Here is a 16,748-nt window from a genome sequence, read left to right on the forward strand (position 1 = left end):
TGTGTTCTTATTCACAGCCAAGTTTGTCCCTCCCCAGCTGAGCCTTTTCCCTGTGTCAGCCTGAACCCTTCCCATGCCTCTGGCACAGCTCCTCTACCCATCCACCAGATTTTGCAACAAGCCTGCTGATAAGGGAGGAATTTCTACACTTGCCAGTGTCAGGCCCTGGAAAGTGAAATGGATTTCAAAACTCTGACCTGTATGTGGTGTTTGGGACGTAGACATCCCTGGCAGGGAACTCCAGGATTTCTCGTGTAGGTCTGACTCTGCTGTCTGGGTAAAGCTTGACCTGCAGCAGCTCTGGGGTTAGGCAGTAGTGGGGGTTCTCTGGAGCTGGAGAGATGTCTATCTTCAACTGAGCTGCAAGAAGAAAGGGGTTTTATTCATTCATAAATAGAAACTAATTTTTAAAAGCATAATTGTGCTTTCTTTCTTCAGGTTAATATCCTATATATTCATTCATTGACATCCTATATATGAATTTAATAAACCAACAAATGATAAAGTACAGCTGAAGTGGATTTGTTAACAAGTGTCAGTGGATCAAACTGATACCTAAGGCAACTGGGGACCAGATAATAAGAACCAACAGAAAATATGCACTCTAACAAGGCATAGATTTTTTTTCATAAGAAAACTGGGGAAATGCAGTCCAGATAAAGCTCCTGGGAGGCCCAGCTATTGTTACACACAAAACTCCATCAAAGGAAAGGTTGAAAAACCCTGAGATTGGTCAGGGTACAAACCAGAGGTGAATTGGGTGAACTGATCACAACACTCAAGTGCTTGGAAGGTTGTGGCCACATGCCCCAGTCACATTAATTTGCAGCATGATAATTTTGCAAAGTTTTGTTAAAACCTAACCTGGCTGCAAGGCAAACTGAGAGCTGGGGAGATGATCCAAGGAAGAGGCAGGATTGCTGTCCCTGGAGAGCTTTAAGAGCAGGTTAAGTAAATATTGTCAGGATAGCACAGGTCAGGGACCAGCTCCACTGAGGTGTGCCAGGGTTCCTATTCCCCCTTCTCAAACAGAGGTGGAGCCTGTTCCTGTTACCCAGGAGAGAGATCTCCTTTGGGATACAGAGTGGGAAACAGAGGTTCCTGTGTTTGGCGGTTTGGGGTTTGCATCCCCCCTCACAGACAGCACCCTGAGTGTGCCAGTGACCAACCTGCCCCATCCCACCTTCCGTGCTCCTGCTGCCCAGGGACTGCTCTCAAGGATTTCCAGGATTGCCTGGAGGAGCAACTAACCAAACACCTCAACTTCTGAGCCCAGGAGGGCTGGCTCTGTGGGAACTGGAAACCAGAAACTTCCTCAGACACTGAAGGGTTTGATTTACACAGAATCACAGAATGACTGGGTTGGAAGAGACCTGAGAGATCATTGAGTCCAGCCCAGCCCCACACCCCAACTCACCCCTGGCACCCAGTGCCACATCCAGGCTTTGTTAAACACACCAGGGATGGGGACTGCACCACCTCCCCGGGCAGCCATTCCAGAGCTTTATCACCTTGCTGGAAAAAGCTTTTTCCTGCTATCCAGCCTGTATTTCCCTGGACACAGCTTGAGACTGTGTCCTTGCAGCCTTGGGAGAAGCTTGGATTGATGTGAAGATACAACACATAGACATTAAATGGAAAATTCATGGACTTATGTTTCTATAGTTGTAAGTAAGAATATGCCTTAAGTAAGAAACTGTAATGATAAGATGGTGAAGGGTTTATAATGCAGGGGTGTGGTCGTACAAAGCAAGTTGAGAGTTTAGAAATTGTAATAGAAGTACTTGTGTGTACAGATAGTAGCCGTGGGGTAAAAGTAGAGGTAAGTAACTTCAGTGCAGTAGAAGTAAGTAAAGGGGATAGGTTAGAAAAGCAAAATACACCCTGTGGCAACTGTCCATTGGGTTAGAAAGTTATTTATTGCCTTGTAACAAAGAACTTGTGACTACTTTGAGCTATGGCAAACAGCTTGCTCCTTTAAAGTCTCACAGCTGTGAAGCTGATGTTTATCTGGGCAGTAAATGGTTCTTAGCCCCACGGTGGCCCCATTCCCTCACTAAAAGCAGAGGCAGTGGCAGCTGGGTACCTGTGATGGGCCTGAGCCTGCGCAGCACCGACGAGGGGCGTCTCATGTCAGCCAGGAACTTGTACAGGTCCTCGTCGCTCAGGCGATCCCCCTCCTGCTCAGGGGTAAGATTTGGTCACCCAAACACCCTCCAGGGCTGCCAGAGTGAGCAAAGCCTCCCACCCAACAGGCTCTTCCCTCTGGCACCCACCTGTGCCCTCCCAGAACAAGGTGTTACCATTAACGTGTTAAATTACACTTCATTTCTCCCTCCTTTCCCCTTCCTCCATCCCTTATTCATCACCCTGACAGCTGCAGGAACTTTTAATTGAAAGCCTTTTCTCTCCCCATCAATATTATCTTTTTCCAAACTGGAAATGGCTGCTAAGAGATTTCCCAAAAATACCCATTTTTTAGCAAGTGTAATAGCTTGAAAAAGTATCTGTCACTCAGGTGGTGATGCTCATTCCTTCTCCTCTGCCCTTCCTTTGGGATGAGCCCACAACAGCCTTGTTTTTCAGGAAAAGTAGGAAGTGCAAGGAGTCTGTTGTCAGTCTTCCTCATGCCCCTTCTAATAGCTCACAGTTTTGCTAATTTTGGAAATATTACAGAAAATGGGACTCTGCCACGCACAAGCAGAAGATACCTGAATTTAAAGCTAAGAAACCACAACATAAAGGAATACAAAGAAGCTAATGGAAGGAGGAAAACACTGGGTAGTGTTCAATTAATTATACTGAACAGGAGAAAAGGAAGATAATAAAGAATCTGAAGTTTAAAATCTTAAATTAATTTTTGGGAGTTTTTAAAGGACAAATTAAATAAAATGATCTGTTTCAAAGTAAAAATAACCTCAACAAAGTAAATAAATACATCCTTTTGTAAATCACTACTAACTTAGTGATCAGTTTTTCCTTAACTAGGTGTGACATTAAGCAAATCTTAGAAAATTTTCAGCTCATTACTTTTTGCTAAGCTTAACTAAAAACTTTATTCCCTTTATTCATGTTTTCCACTGTTCAGGAAAATCCCAAGCTCTCACTAAGGGGAGCTGCCACCCAGCAAAGCAGCATCAGAAGCAGAATGCTTTGTTCTCCTCAAGGATCCCTGGATGTGTTCAGGGAACTGATGTTAATCTTAAATCACTCTGAGGAATTGGAGTCACTACTACCAGAATTAATATATTATATAATATTATGTAATGTATAACTTAGGAATTGGATTCATTCTAAGAATTAATATATATTATATAGAATTATGTAAAGAGGAGGTTTAGATCAGATATTAAGGAGAAATTGTTCCATGGGAGTGTGGGCAGGCCCTGGCACAGGTGCCCAGAGCAGCTGTGGCTGTCCCTGGATCCCTGGCAGTGCCCAAGGCCAGGCTGGAGCACCCTGGGACAGTGGAAGGTGTCACTGGATGGGTTTTAATCTCCCTTCCAACCCAAACCAGTCTGTTATTCCATGATAATTGGTAAATAAGATAACGAACTCAATGCTGCTCAAAGTCTCCCAGCGACTGGGGAGCAGAAATCGAATTAATCACAAATTAATCACCAGTGACCTCACACCATCCAATCCCCCTGTCCCAGAAATAACTCCTAGGTGGGACACTGCCCTGCCAGACCTGTTTGAAGAAGTTGGTCACTGTCAGGGTGGCTGGCCTGAAGCTGCTCAGGTTGCAAGCCTCGTCCCCACTCGTGGTCCTCTCCAGGGAGCGCCGCCCGACGATGCTGGAATTGCGCCGCTCCGACCACGACCCTTTGCGTTCTGCCAAACACAACAGTGAGGAGAAATCAAAAATAAAGCAGGAAAACTACAGTCCAAGAGCCTACTTTGCTTCCCAGCAGGATTCCTGGGGAAGGAGAACTCCTTCCTTCAGAGCAGGAGAGGGAATGATGCCATGAGGTGACACAAGAGGGGGTTCTGCTCAGGCAATCTGGAGGCTGTGGAGCACAGCTGATCCTGCTCCCCTCCCAGCCACCTCACCCCAGTGCCTTCCTGCTGTTATAAAAGTCCTTATCATGCTGAGATTTATGTATTTCCCTTGCTCTGAAAGATGATGAAGTTGGCAGTTTTGGGGATGCTGAAGAGCAGTTTCGGATGAGCTATGTGGCTCGCAAAGATTAATCCACTCCTTTGGAAAATGTTCATCAGCCTGTAATGCTCCCTCAGTCTCACAGGCCTGGTTTTAAATAATATAACAGATGGTTTGCTAGTAAAATCCTTGAAAGATAAATCCATTTGTTATCATGGACTTTTCTGGTTTAGTTCAACCATGACCCCAGACCATCAGAGTAGGGGAGGAAAGCAATAAAAGGAGCAACAGCAGCTACAGGATATGAATCAAAACCTCTGGATTTGCCCACATTGGTTCCCTCCTGCACATTCCCTCCTAGTCCTGTACCTCCTGTGCCAACTTCAACTTCTGTGGAATCTCTTTCCAAGCTGCCAGCACTGCTGACAATGTTCATGAGGTGAATGGCTGTCCAGGCAAAAGGCATCCGGTACTTCCCCAGTCTTTGGCAAAACTGCTCTGCCTGGCCCTTCAGCTTTTCCAACTTCTCCTTGTTCTGTGAAGAAAATATTCACTCCAAGAGGTTAAAAGGAGAGGAACAAGAACAGAGGTTCATTCAGTAAATCAGTGAGGGATGATGGTGTCCTTTCTAACTCCCAATGGTTTGTGTTTCTGTAGCACCTTCCAGAGGAGAAGCACCAAGTGTTGGGAAAATGCAACTTCTGCTTCCCAAAAGAGGCCACCAGAGGACACTCAGAACAGTCTTTTATGCTCCTAACCCTCCTGAACAGCCTGGGAAATCCCAGTGATCCTTCAAGAAAACCTGAATTTTCCCCTGTGAAGTCTGAAAGGGCCTTTCCTAATGTGATTTTATGCAGGAGGTGCTCAGATCATCTGGAGTTGTGTGGGAAACTCAAAACACTCCTTAAATAAGTACTATCATACTCATTTTGTCAAGGAAAAAAAGGGAATAAAAGAGGATTTTTCCACAGCTCTGCATATAAAAGAGCAATTTTTAGAGCTTTAGGGTGGAAATAATTTATTAAGAGGTTGATTAAAATGAACAAATGATCCAAGCTTTTGGGAAATGGAGAGGCTGGGATCACAAGAAGGGCTGGAGCCTCTGCTCTGCCCTTCACCCAGCCCTCATCATCACCCTTTGATCCCCACCTGGCCCAACCCACCTGCACACCAAACTGGGAACCATTCTGGAGGTGCTTTTAGAACCAGGCAGAAGGGATGGGGTTAAACTGCAGAAGCAGTGGAAAAGTTGAATTTTTTACTGCAGATTCCCATCCAAGGCTGCCTTCCCCTGACCCAGCTGATCCTTTGGGACAGGGAATCACAGATGACTGAGTTTGATGGGAGCCACAAATCTCCCCTGACAGCCACAAAATCTGCTGACCTTTAACTACCCCACCCCAATAAGGCATCAAGACTCAAAGGTCTTTGGCTCTTTTTTGGCCTTTAGAATGGGATTAAATTCCTAATTAAAAATGGATCCTTTTAAAGACAGGAACAGGATCAAGCATCCAAGGTAAAAGAAAATACTTTAAATTTTTTATCCAAACACCAAAAAAATTCTTACCTTTGCTGCATCAGATTCTTTAAAAATCATGTAAGGCTCTGCACACTCCCCAATATCTCCCTGCTGTAACACTTTTTCCAGCTGAGAAGGGAAAATGAACCATTATAAGGACGTGGATCCAGCAAGGATAAATAAACTCAACAAGCACAAGGAAGGAAAAATTCTTCCACAAGAGCTGGAGCCTGGTGAGTCCTTGTGTAAGAAGCATTTCCTGCAGAACCTTCACACTGCCTGTGATCTGAAAATCTGCTTTCAACTCCCCATTTGACCACAGGGTGATTTTTACCCAGGGTCCAGCCAAAAATCTTGACTCAAACACCCACCTGAAGGAGCAACATTTGTGCACTCATTGAACCAAAGGAGAGAACAGAAAATAACTTTTATCTTTCTGTACTTTATCCCAGGAGGGACCAATGTTGCATTTTATTTCAGTTATGGATCTCACTCTCTTGGCAATTTCTGCCCTTAAACACATCTGAAAATCTGGCTGAGGGGCGTGTATCCTTTTTGAAATGAGATTCAGACCAATAGATATTTTTAAATCACTGACTTATCTGTCATTTTAAGGAGTCAGCACATTGTTTGATATGAAAACCAAGGTCAAGCCCCAGAAAACTGATTTATATCATCAAGCAAACCTTTGTGCTCTCTCCAGCTTCAGTGCACTGAACTGTTGTTACAAAGGAACTGAAGTGAGAATATTTGAAATAAAGCAGCACTGTTTACACTTTTGAGAACAGAATTTCTATTTTACTTTAAATAAAAAACAAGAGACCACAATAATTTCATAATTTCAATTTTCCCTGGCATTTCTTACCTTTATTACTAGAAAGACATCTTGGGATGGGTAGGTGATAGAAAAGATGGCAGATCTGGCCAGGGTGGAAATAGCAGCAGGGGGGACATGAGGCCGAAGCATTCCCTTCATTTGCTCAGAGTTTAAATCAAAGTAGAAATTCTCTGAAATCTAAGGCAGAAATTGGGTCATTTCAAGCATAAGTTATATCTTTATTTTTTTGTAAATTCTTCATGAACAATTTTAAATTGCTTTTAAATACATATTAAAAACTCCTTGTGTCAAACCATGTACGAAAATATAAAAAAAATGTGTAGTTTCAAGCATTAGTTACATATTTTTTTTGTAAACTCTTCATGAACAATTTTAAATTGTTTTAAAATACATGTTAAAAACTTCTCGTGTCAAACCATGTATTAATTAAAATAAAAGCCTTTCTGATTAAAAATCAAGGTAGGACAGTAAGAGAGGAAATGGAGGAAACAGCACAAATAAAATTATAAAATTTCCTTCATCTCCTCTAAGGTGTGCAGCTCCACACAGGATTAGGAATTACCATAGCATTGTTAGCCATCAAAATATCAAAATAGAAGGAAAAAAAGAAAAAATAAAACCCCTTGAAAGACAGACACTGAGCCTTCTACCCTGAAACAGCAAATCCTTGCCTGCAAAGCTTCAGAGCCAAAAAAGATGTGAGCAGGTTACCAACACCAGAGGTCACTAAAGAACTTACTATGTTAGAGCCAAAAAAGGAGTAATGAGATGATAAAATTGGCTTATGAAATGTGATTTAAATATTAAACAAAGTTCACATAATATTCCACATACTCTCATCTACATAACTTAAATCTCAATGCATTAAATTCAAGTTTTAAAGAGATAAATGTCAAAATGCATATTTTTAACATTTTTCTCTCCACTACTGCTAATATCTTGAACAAGGAAAACTAAGAGAGTCTTTAAATATTAAATACAGAACATAAATAGGTGAACAAATGTATTTTCCATTTCCTATAACTTAGATCTTGAAAAGACTCCTCGGTTTTGTTTTGATTTTAGCAATTTTAGCATGCCTGACTTTCTGTGCATTATTGAAGTGTTGCTTGGACCCATGCCATGCTGAATCACCAAAAAGAGATTAAGAAAGTCATAAAAACCTAATCCAAATAAAAGGTTTCAGTTACCTAAGTTCTCTCTGGGGAAGAGACTTTTGAAAGCCAAAATTGGACTACATACATACATACATACATACATACATACATACATACATAAGTGTGTGTGTGTGTGTACATATAGATATATGTATGTATATGTATATATAGAAAAATGTATGTGTATGTATATATATATAAAATATGTATGTATATACACACATATAAATACATACATATTTTATATAAAATATGTAATATCTTTATATAATATAAATATATTTATATGTATTAGTTTATTAATAATTTATTTATATATTCATTTAATTTTGAATATGATATATTTATATATTATAAATTATTTACATAGTAAATATATGTATATACATACATATATTTATTTTATATATACATATATATAAAATAAATATATAGAGAAACACATATGTAAAGATATGTATGTATGTATTTATACACATATATATTCTTATATATATATATATATATATATATATATATATACACACATATATATATATATTCTTTTATATCTATATATATTCTTATTTCAAGCACTCACATATTAGATAAGATTTTTAGGAATGTATTAAATCACATATTAGATAGTATTTTTAGGAAATTTTTATACCTCAACTGCTTTACCAAGGAGAACACACAAGATGGTTCATGAAATGCCTTCATAATTCTTCCAACCTCTATGTCACTGTCCTCTTAAAGCTCTGCCATCACAATTAATTCCTCCATTATTTGTGTTGAAATTTCAGTGGAAATGTCACACTCAAGTAATTAAAAACCTACCTTCTTCTTTTCTTTGACATCATACAAAGCCAAACTTGCAAAAATGGGCTCAATTTCTATTTCAAATCTTGAAAGAAGGAAACACAGAATCAGTTTGACTTGCATTTTGTCAGAAGGAATGACCAACCCTGTCCCCAGATCCTCCCTGGGTGATGGGCACTGAGCCAACCCCAGGGCAGCTCCTGCTACCAAAACCCCCCTTAGAAAGGTGCCAGCTCTTCACAGTGGCTGTTATCCAGTGTTTATGCAAATTCCAACACTCCCAGCAGGAACACTGACCCACCAAACAGAGCTGAACCTGTTGTCAGAACACCTCGGGAGTTACAGGAATTTAAAAACATTCAAAACCTGTCCGTGCCCCGCAGTGAGCAGGGGCTGAAATGCCATTTTTGTCTGCACAGCCTCCCCACAAAACCCATGTCCCAGCCCTTGCAGGGAGCTCTCAGCTTCAGCCTGGAACTCCTCCTGCCAGCAGGGACAACACCACCAAACAGGTGTTTTCTCCAGTTTTGCCACAAAGCTGAGATTAACCTGGAAATAACCCTGCTTAGGTCATCTGAGCTTCCTCCCTGGGGAAAATGTCCTTGTTCTGTGCCACTGAGATGGCACAATCCTGGATTACATCCCAAGCACAGGCTCACAGATTGCCAGGTACACAAGCAAACATGGAGCTGGGCAGATTTGCTATAAATTTGCAGTCAGCAAGAGATGCTTAAAGAGCAGAAAACATTAATTTCCAGCATCTAACTTATTTATGCTAAAGACACCCTGCTTTGGAGGGAAAGCTGCACTGCTACTGCATATTATGTTGTTCCAGTTCATAAAAGGCTGCAAAATCAGTTCATCTCTATGGCTATATTAGGTCCTGGAGTACTCTACGAGCAGGAGAAATGTCCCACACATATATCTCAGTTATGAGCAGCAACTGGAGCTCTCTAATAAGAAGGGTTGACCTAACTGAGGACACAGAAGATGAATACAGCAGTGTGGAAAATCAGTTTTGTACTTTATTTCTCCAAGGGAATAACAGTAAAATTTTACCTTGTGTTATTAGAGAAGAGTTATAGGCAATGAACCAGCTGCAGGTAACCCTATATTCAGGAGCTCCACTTCATTAAACTTGTTTAACAGGTTTCTATTCCTCCAGTTAATGCTTACTAAGTATATAAAGTCTTCACTCTTAAAGGGACACAGTCAAGGTTGTTGAGCCTAAACTTTGGCAAATCTTTGGCTGTCTTTATGTGTTTAAGGCTCGAGCATTTTTAATCTTTATATTTAATCTGACATTTCCTGGTTAGGGAGGGGAACAGCAGTGAGTGGCCAACTTGAGAGCCCTGGGGGAGCGTGGTGAAGCCTCGTGTCATGTGCCAGTGACAGGGAACAGGTAGAGCTGGAAAGCAGCAGGGAGACAAGCCAAGGGAGGAGGAGATTTCCTGTCCCATCAACCTGCAGGAAGTCTCGAAGGTACAACTGTGTTACTCAAGCTTTACAAAATGAACCTGGAAGCCCAGGACCAAACAATGCAATGACCCTTCCAGGGCAATAAAGAAGACAGTGGAGTTATTTCAGATGCACGTGGATACAGCAGCAGATTTAAATTCTGAATTTGTGTCTGTTGGAGTGGTACTTACTTCAGGGACAAACACTTCACCAGGAGTCTTTGGCCAAAGTGTTCTTTGGGTACTTCAGGGACACTGAGTCTCTCTATGGGCTCCTCCTGGAATTAGAGACACAAGCCCTGTACAAACCACCAGCAGAACCAGGAGGCAAACACATCTATCACTTTTTCCTTTTAAGACACAGCACCAAGTTAATCCAAGGCTTCCCAGCACGGTGCATTCATCAGCAGCTATAAATATGCTAAATTAAATCCCTTTAATGTTCCTACATTCCTGGGGATTGCATAACCAGAAGGGAAACCCAATCTTCAGAAAGTAATATCTATGGGCAAGACAACATGCTGGAAAACACAAAATAGCTGCAGTTCTGCATGTTAAACACAGGTGATCTTAAATCCTTTAAAAATCTGGCAGACTGGCAGCTTTCACACAAAAATACCTCATCGGGTGCTGGGTGTAGTGCAAAAAGCTCCTTATGCCTGCCAGACTTCCTCTGGTCCTCGTTGTGGTGGTCGATCTCCTCGTTGGGGGTTCTGTCCAGCAGGTTGGGGAGCAGGGCATCGGGCTGGGAGTTCTTGAGGTCGAAGATGCTGCAGGCCCAGCTGCCCCGGGGCGTGTCGTCAATCGACATTGAGCGGCGCTTCAGGTCGTCCTGAGAGCCAACAAATTAAACCAACTTCTAATGGGAAAAGGACTGCACTTTTAAAGCAGCACCATAAATTAGGTTTTATGCAGCAGGGTTTTTTTAAAGGCACATTACTTGTTCATCCTGGTAGCTGTTGCCATCAGGAGCTTCATCAGACTCGAAAACTTGTTTGGGGAGCCCTTTTTGCCTCTCCTTCTGTTTGTCCAAGGTGTTGGGGTTGAACCCAGTTCCCAGCTTGTGGTACCTGCAAACAGAGGATTTCAACCACGTTCTCAGCAACCCTTTTGAGCCCAACCCCAGGAGCAGCACCCCAGAACAAACCCAGCATTGTCAGCGTGGGTGCTCCCGAGGCAGGAGCTGCTCTCTGCAAACACAATTTCCAGTCAGCTCCACTGGAGCTGGGGCACCATCCAACAGCCACTATTCCAGCACTACAATGTGACTCTGTTCATCTATAAAGCCACTCTGGGTGATGTCAAAAGGAGGATTATCAAGGGCCAATTAAAGCTGCTGTAAAATGTGCCATTGTGATGCCAAGCTAAAAACAGGCCGGGAACACGAGGGCTGAAGGCCAGTGGTTCTGCTGGAGCAGGAACTGGCCTGGAGTAATAAAATGATTAACTGGAAAACCAAAACAGCAACTCAGGAAAATCCTGAGCACCTCTGGAGAGCAACTTTCCAACCCTGACTAAACCAAGTGTCTTCACACAGCAACTCTGTGAGGAAAGTGGGGCCCTCAGAGCCTTCCAGAGTGTGAGAGCTCCTGCAAGTGAACATGCTGCCTGCTGGGCTGACAGGAGCAGATCTCTTTGATTAACAAATTTTTGGGTGCCAAATGGCACCAGGTCTGTATTTACACACACACACATGGGTAGAGGCATGGCCTCCCTGCAACAGTCACTCCAAGTCAGTTCCTGGGATCACAGCAAGAATGAATTGTTCTTACCATGCCCTGGCACTAAAGTTACCACAGAGGGATGCTCCAGACATGGGAAAACCATGGAAATGCTAGCAGCAAATAAAGGAAGGGAAGAGAACAAAGGAGGAATGCATTTTCCTTGCTAGGCTGTATTTCCTGAGAGCTGGACAACAGGATCTGTATAATCCTCAGCTGGATGTCTGCATTTCCATCACAGCTCCACCAACAAGTGCAAATTATCTCTAATTCACACCTGATTCCTCACTCTAGCACACAGAAATTATGCCATAAGCTTGAATTCAGAATATGCTAGTGGGTTTTTTTCAACATCATTTTCCAATATCATTAAAGGATTTATTGAATGGGTGGATTTCCCTGCTTCAAAAACATTTTGGTTACAAAAAAACTGGAGGCAGAGATGGACATAAAGATTATTTCCCCTGCGGTGGGGAAGAAAAGGATGGAATGTCACAAGTCAGTTCAGCAGTTCTTCCAAGAGGCTGGGGTTTGTGCCCCTGGAGCCTGCCAGAGGACTTGGGACCATCCAATGGGATGGATTAAGAGGAAATTGTTGGCATCCTTACTTGAAAAACAATTCAGTCCTTCCCAGCTGAGCTTTTGGGTTCTTCCCCTGCTCCAGCAGCAACTCTTCCACTCCTACCCAGTGCACTGCCATGATTTTATCCAAGCAGAATGTGCTTTGACTCTCAGAGGACAAAACCCCACCAAATAAAGCTCATCAGAGCAGGAATCACAGCCAGGAATTCCAGGTACCCATGGAAGTCACTGAGAAGCCAGGGATGGGTGGCTGGGTGGGCCACACTGCCCAGGTCTATCCAAGACTCTGCTGCCAAAGCTGGGTGGGAGCTAATAAAGCATCTCTCTCCCTCTTGGGTTTCCTTCTGGGTGGGTTTTGGTTTTGGTATGAGATTACAAAACACTTTTTTATTAGGTCACATTAGCAGTGCCAAGCACATGCTGAGCATCCCTGTAGTGACTCTCAGGACAACATCAAACCAGTGAATTGCAGCAACTGCCACAAGGGCAGAGCTGGAGCTGCAGCCAAGGCATCTGTAGGTGATGCTCATCACATGGATCACTCACTCCCTGACAGCAGCTCTTGAACTCATCAGACTTCCAAACATCCAGAGAGCCCCTGCTCCAACTGAGCCTCTCAGAACCCTTCCTGCTCATTTGCATGGAATAACCAATGCATGCCCATCCTCTGAGCTGCTAACTCATTAGGTAAATGTTGTGATGGTACAAATATTAACAATTATTTGTCTGAATGATGTACTTTCCCCGAGTCTCTCTGGGAAGCAATGGAAGCTGCAGAGGGCACATTGTCTATAGTGGTGACTCCTCATAAATCACTGCAGAATTAATGCAACCTGTCTCTAAAAGATGGAACAAAGGAACAAACAAATGCTGAAAGTAATTTTACTTGTCCACACTTTCTAATTGTTCTGCCATGGTAAAGGAGCAAGTGTGGACTGAAATGGTCTAGATTTTCCAAACTGCCCCAAAGGGTTTTGATGAAAATTGGAAAGATCCGATTTTCCAAACACAAAGCATCAGTTCAGCTGGACCGGGCAACAAAAAGCCACAGCACATGGAATCAGCAGCCAGGACAGTATTTTTGAGCCTCCTTATAGCACTTGGCCAAAATTAAAAGACGAACTTAGGGTGACGAACACCACAGGGTTTCTCACTCACTTTCTGTTGACGATGGCCCAGTCCTCCGTGTAACTCCTGACACAGTCCCTCACGTGAGGGTCCATCTCGCTGTGAAAGAACCGACAGCAGAGGTCACAGGGCTGATGAGGATCTCCCGAACCCCTCTCCCACTGCCTGGAGCACCCCTAGGTAGGCTGGGGTCCCACCTCTCCTCGGGCACGGCGGACACGAGCGTGCGGCACTCGCGGGGCGCGGACACCACCTCGATGTCGTCGCGGGGGAACTCCAGCAGGTCCCGCAGCGGCCCCGACTCCACGGCCAGCGGGTGGCTGTGCAGGTACTCCTCCACATCCACGGGATCCACGGCTTCTGTGAGAGGCACCTGGGGACACACGCAGCGCCACGGGGCTCACAGCGAGGGGAGCGCACACGGGAGAATCACACACACATTTTCTGCTCTCGTTATAAACCGGTTCTTCTGCCTTGCTGGGGGTTTGAGGCAACAGCAGGTGATTAATCCCTGGTGTTAACCTCAGCTAACACACCACAGAGCTGCTTCTCCTGTCTTATCTGCTGCTCCTCTGCATGCTTCTCCGGTGCCTAACATCACCCCTTAAAAAATACGACTAGAGCCAGAAGGTTACATCTATTTTCAAGAAATACAACAAAAGGAAACTTAGTACTTTATTTGCCGCCTATCTGAGGCTGGATTTGTTTTTACCAGGCTCTGATCACAAAGGGAACCTTGATCCTGATCCAAGATGCAGGAACCCTTCCTCCCCCAGGCAGAAGCCAGAGCAAGGCCTGATTTACCAGGAGCTCAGGCAGCCACACAGCTCTGAGGACTAACATTATTTTGAATTAAACCACCTCTCTGGGGAACACAAAACACAATGTTCACCCACCACAGGTACAAGTTTAACCCCCTGGTATTAGAGCCTTTAGTGCCACAATGACTCTGCCCATGCCAGGAAGGGACACTGCCCTCAATAAAATGGATGCTTAAAAATCATCTTTATTGGACACAGAGCCTTTACCTAAAGCACAAGGAATCGCTGAAAACGTGCAGGAAAACAGAGGATTTCACTGGCAGTGCTGATCTCACCACCCTGAGCTTTTTTTAGATACATTAGAAGAAACTTTGCATAAACTAGATACATACTCCCATTGCATAACTTGTATTTTTACATACCCCATTACATAAATACATATAAATATTCTGATATGAGATCATTATGCTATGAGGCTATACATAAACATAGACATTAAGAAAATGAAACACTAAGAACAAGTTTTGAGGAAGCTGTCTCTACAGCAACTGAGAGATTTCCTAGAATTCCCTGGCACATGCCAGTGAGGCTGAGTATTCTAACAAGAGTCACAAAAGCACATCCAAATTCAGCAGTTTTCTCTACTAACTTCCCCTTTTCTGCCATCCAGATGATTTCTGTGGGACAAGGAACAATCCTGTAGCTTGTGTTGGAGATGACTTCACAAAGAACATTTGGCACTTCAGTTTTAAATGTGCTTATCAGACATATTGCTATATAAATCCCAAATTCCAGTTTTCAAACTATTGCAAACAAGTTCTGAAATTAATCAGCTTTTTATTCAAGGGAAAAGACTCAGCTAATACTGAAAGAATCTCCCTACCACAACCAACCTCAATGAACACTGCAATTTTCCTACAAGGCAAACTGACTTTTTGCCAGATAAGAATCTGGTTCACCAAAAAAATACGTGATGGCTGGAAATGTGGTATTTGATTCTGCAATTTGGGTAAAACAAACAAACTGATTTCTGTGTAAAGAAATATGGAAATAATCAGTGAAGGGTTGGAAGGGCCCTAAAGACCAGCTCTGCATGGGCAGGGACACCTTGCACAAGGAGATGAAGATCATCTCTTGAACCCCATAACCTTTCCCCCCTCCTCATCCTGAACTCCTGAAATGGACTCAAAGCACATGAAATTTGGAGATTTTGGAGAATTTTGAAAACGCAAACCAGCCACTTTCACTGTTTTCATCACTGCAGCACTTGTCACAAGCAGAATTTGTCACTGCTCCTGCCACACACAGCTGAGATGTCACCACCTCACCCTGCTCCTCACACACAGCAGAGCAGCTCCCCTTGGCACTACATCCCTGACAAATGTCACTGAGGGGTGATGCTGGAACCCTGGCTACTAAAAATTTTAAACTTTCTGTACTAACAAACACTAATCCCCAAAAGAACACTACATTTAACCTAACACTGTAGAAAAATTTCCAAAATTAAATAACAGAACTAAAATTATAAGTGTATAGTTTAAACAAAAGTGTGTAATATCACATAGGAGAAAACTTTGGAGTTTAAAATTTTAGAATATAATAATATATATAAAATAAGAGTTTTAGAGCAAAAGCTAGTCCTTCTTCTTTTACCTTCTTCTTCAGTTTTTTAAACTGAAGTTTTTTTAAACTTCTTCAGAGTTTAAGTAGTACTGTGTAATTAAATAAAAAAATCCGCATTGCCAGTCATGAGTAGATAATTATAATTAAAAATAAAAACAATTTAAGCACAATTTCTTAATTAAGCAGTTTATCCATAAAAAACCTTATAGAAAGAATATACATCTCCATTTTTACCTTGTTAAAGAAAACTACTATAGAACCCACACTTTGTGAGACTGTAATAGAAATGAAAACTAATAAACATCAGAATTCAAGGAAAAAATATAATCTCACAATTTAATCCCAACAACAAAACAAAACAATCAAAAAACCAAAAAAATTAAAAAAAAAAAAAAAAAGAAAAAAAGAAAGCAAAGAAAAATCCCCCCCAAAAAATCAACATTAGTGGTGCCCCACGGGAGGATCCAACTCATGACTTTCAGTTTGTTCCCAAGTGCTGCTCTGTGCCAAATCTCCCCTTCCACTGACAAACCTCAGAACCAAAGAGGGAACCACCCAGCACTGGAGACTCCTTGCAAACGAAGCTAAAAGTAACAAAATTAGTAAAAAATAGTGGGCAAAAGCTCCAGAAGCAGGGGGTGTGCAGAGGAAAAGCATCCCCTCACACCCTCCCCTGGCCAATGCAGAGCTCCATCCATGCTGCTCCTCCCAGAGGGGTAAGGAAGCCTCATGGCCTGACTTAAAGCTGCTTAGCTGCCCCCTATATTTAACCCTAACATTTTAACACTTACTTTTATTCCTCTTTCTGACCTGGGATCTTCCAGAAGTGAGCTGCTCGTGCAAGTGCTGTGTTTTAATCTGCACAAACTCATTTACCTGTGATTCTCTAGCACACAGAGACCTACCCCTCATCCCTTCCAGCCTTTCCACTCCATTCATCCTGATAAACAGAGCTACAGAAAAGATGAGGAAAAGCCTCAGTATGAATGCAGAGCTCACAGGGACATGCAGGACTGAGGGTGTGAGGCTGTCACAGCCCAAAACACACCAGGTCCCCCC

At 42.7% G+C, this 16,748-nt stretch overlaps 1 protein-coding gene across 4 annotated transcripts in view; it reads right to left on the reverse strand.

The window, feature by feature from the left end:
- DOCK7 (dedicator of cytokinesis 7) overlaps nt 1-16,748 on the reverse strand; it is a 98,716-nt gene that overhangs the window by 61,901 nt on the left and 20,067 nt on the right. For all 4 annotated transcript variants that reach the window (XM_059477727.1, XM_059477726.1, XM_059477725.1 and 1 more), the window contains exons 3-14: nt 13,503-13,678; nt 13,336-13,404; nt 10,815-10,944; nt 10,494-10,706; nt 10,067-10,152; nt 8,436-8,502; nt 6,487-6,636; nt 5,670-5,750; nt 4,472-4,637; nt 3,692-3,834; nt 2,087-2,180; nt 198-360 (exon numbers count right to left, since the gene is read on the reverse strand). In XM_059477727.1, the coding sequence (XP_059333710.1) occupies nt 198-360; nt 2,087-2,180; nt 3,692-3,834; nt 4,472-4,637; nt 5,670-5,750; nt 6,487-6,636; nt 8,436-8,502; nt 10,067-10,152; nt 10,494-10,706; nt 10,815-10,944; nt 13,336-13,404; nt 13,503-13,678 (1,538 nt within the window). The remainder of the gene's footprint in view (nt 1-197; nt 361-2,086; nt 2,181-3,691; nt 3,835-4,471; nt 4,638-5,669; nt 5,751-6,486; nt 6,637-8,435; nt 8,503-10,066; nt 10,153-10,493; nt 10,707-10,814; nt 10,945-13,335; nt 13,405-13,502; nt 13,679-16,748) is intronic.

Source organism: Ammospiza nelsoni, chromosome 9 (genome assembly GCF_027579445.1).
Source record: "Ammospiza nelsoni isolate bAmmNel1 chromosome 9, bAmmNel1.pri, whole genome shotgun sequence".
Taxonomy (NCBI): Eukaryota; Metazoa; Chordata; class Aves; order Passeriformes; family Passerellidae; genus Ammospiza; species Ammospiza nelsoni.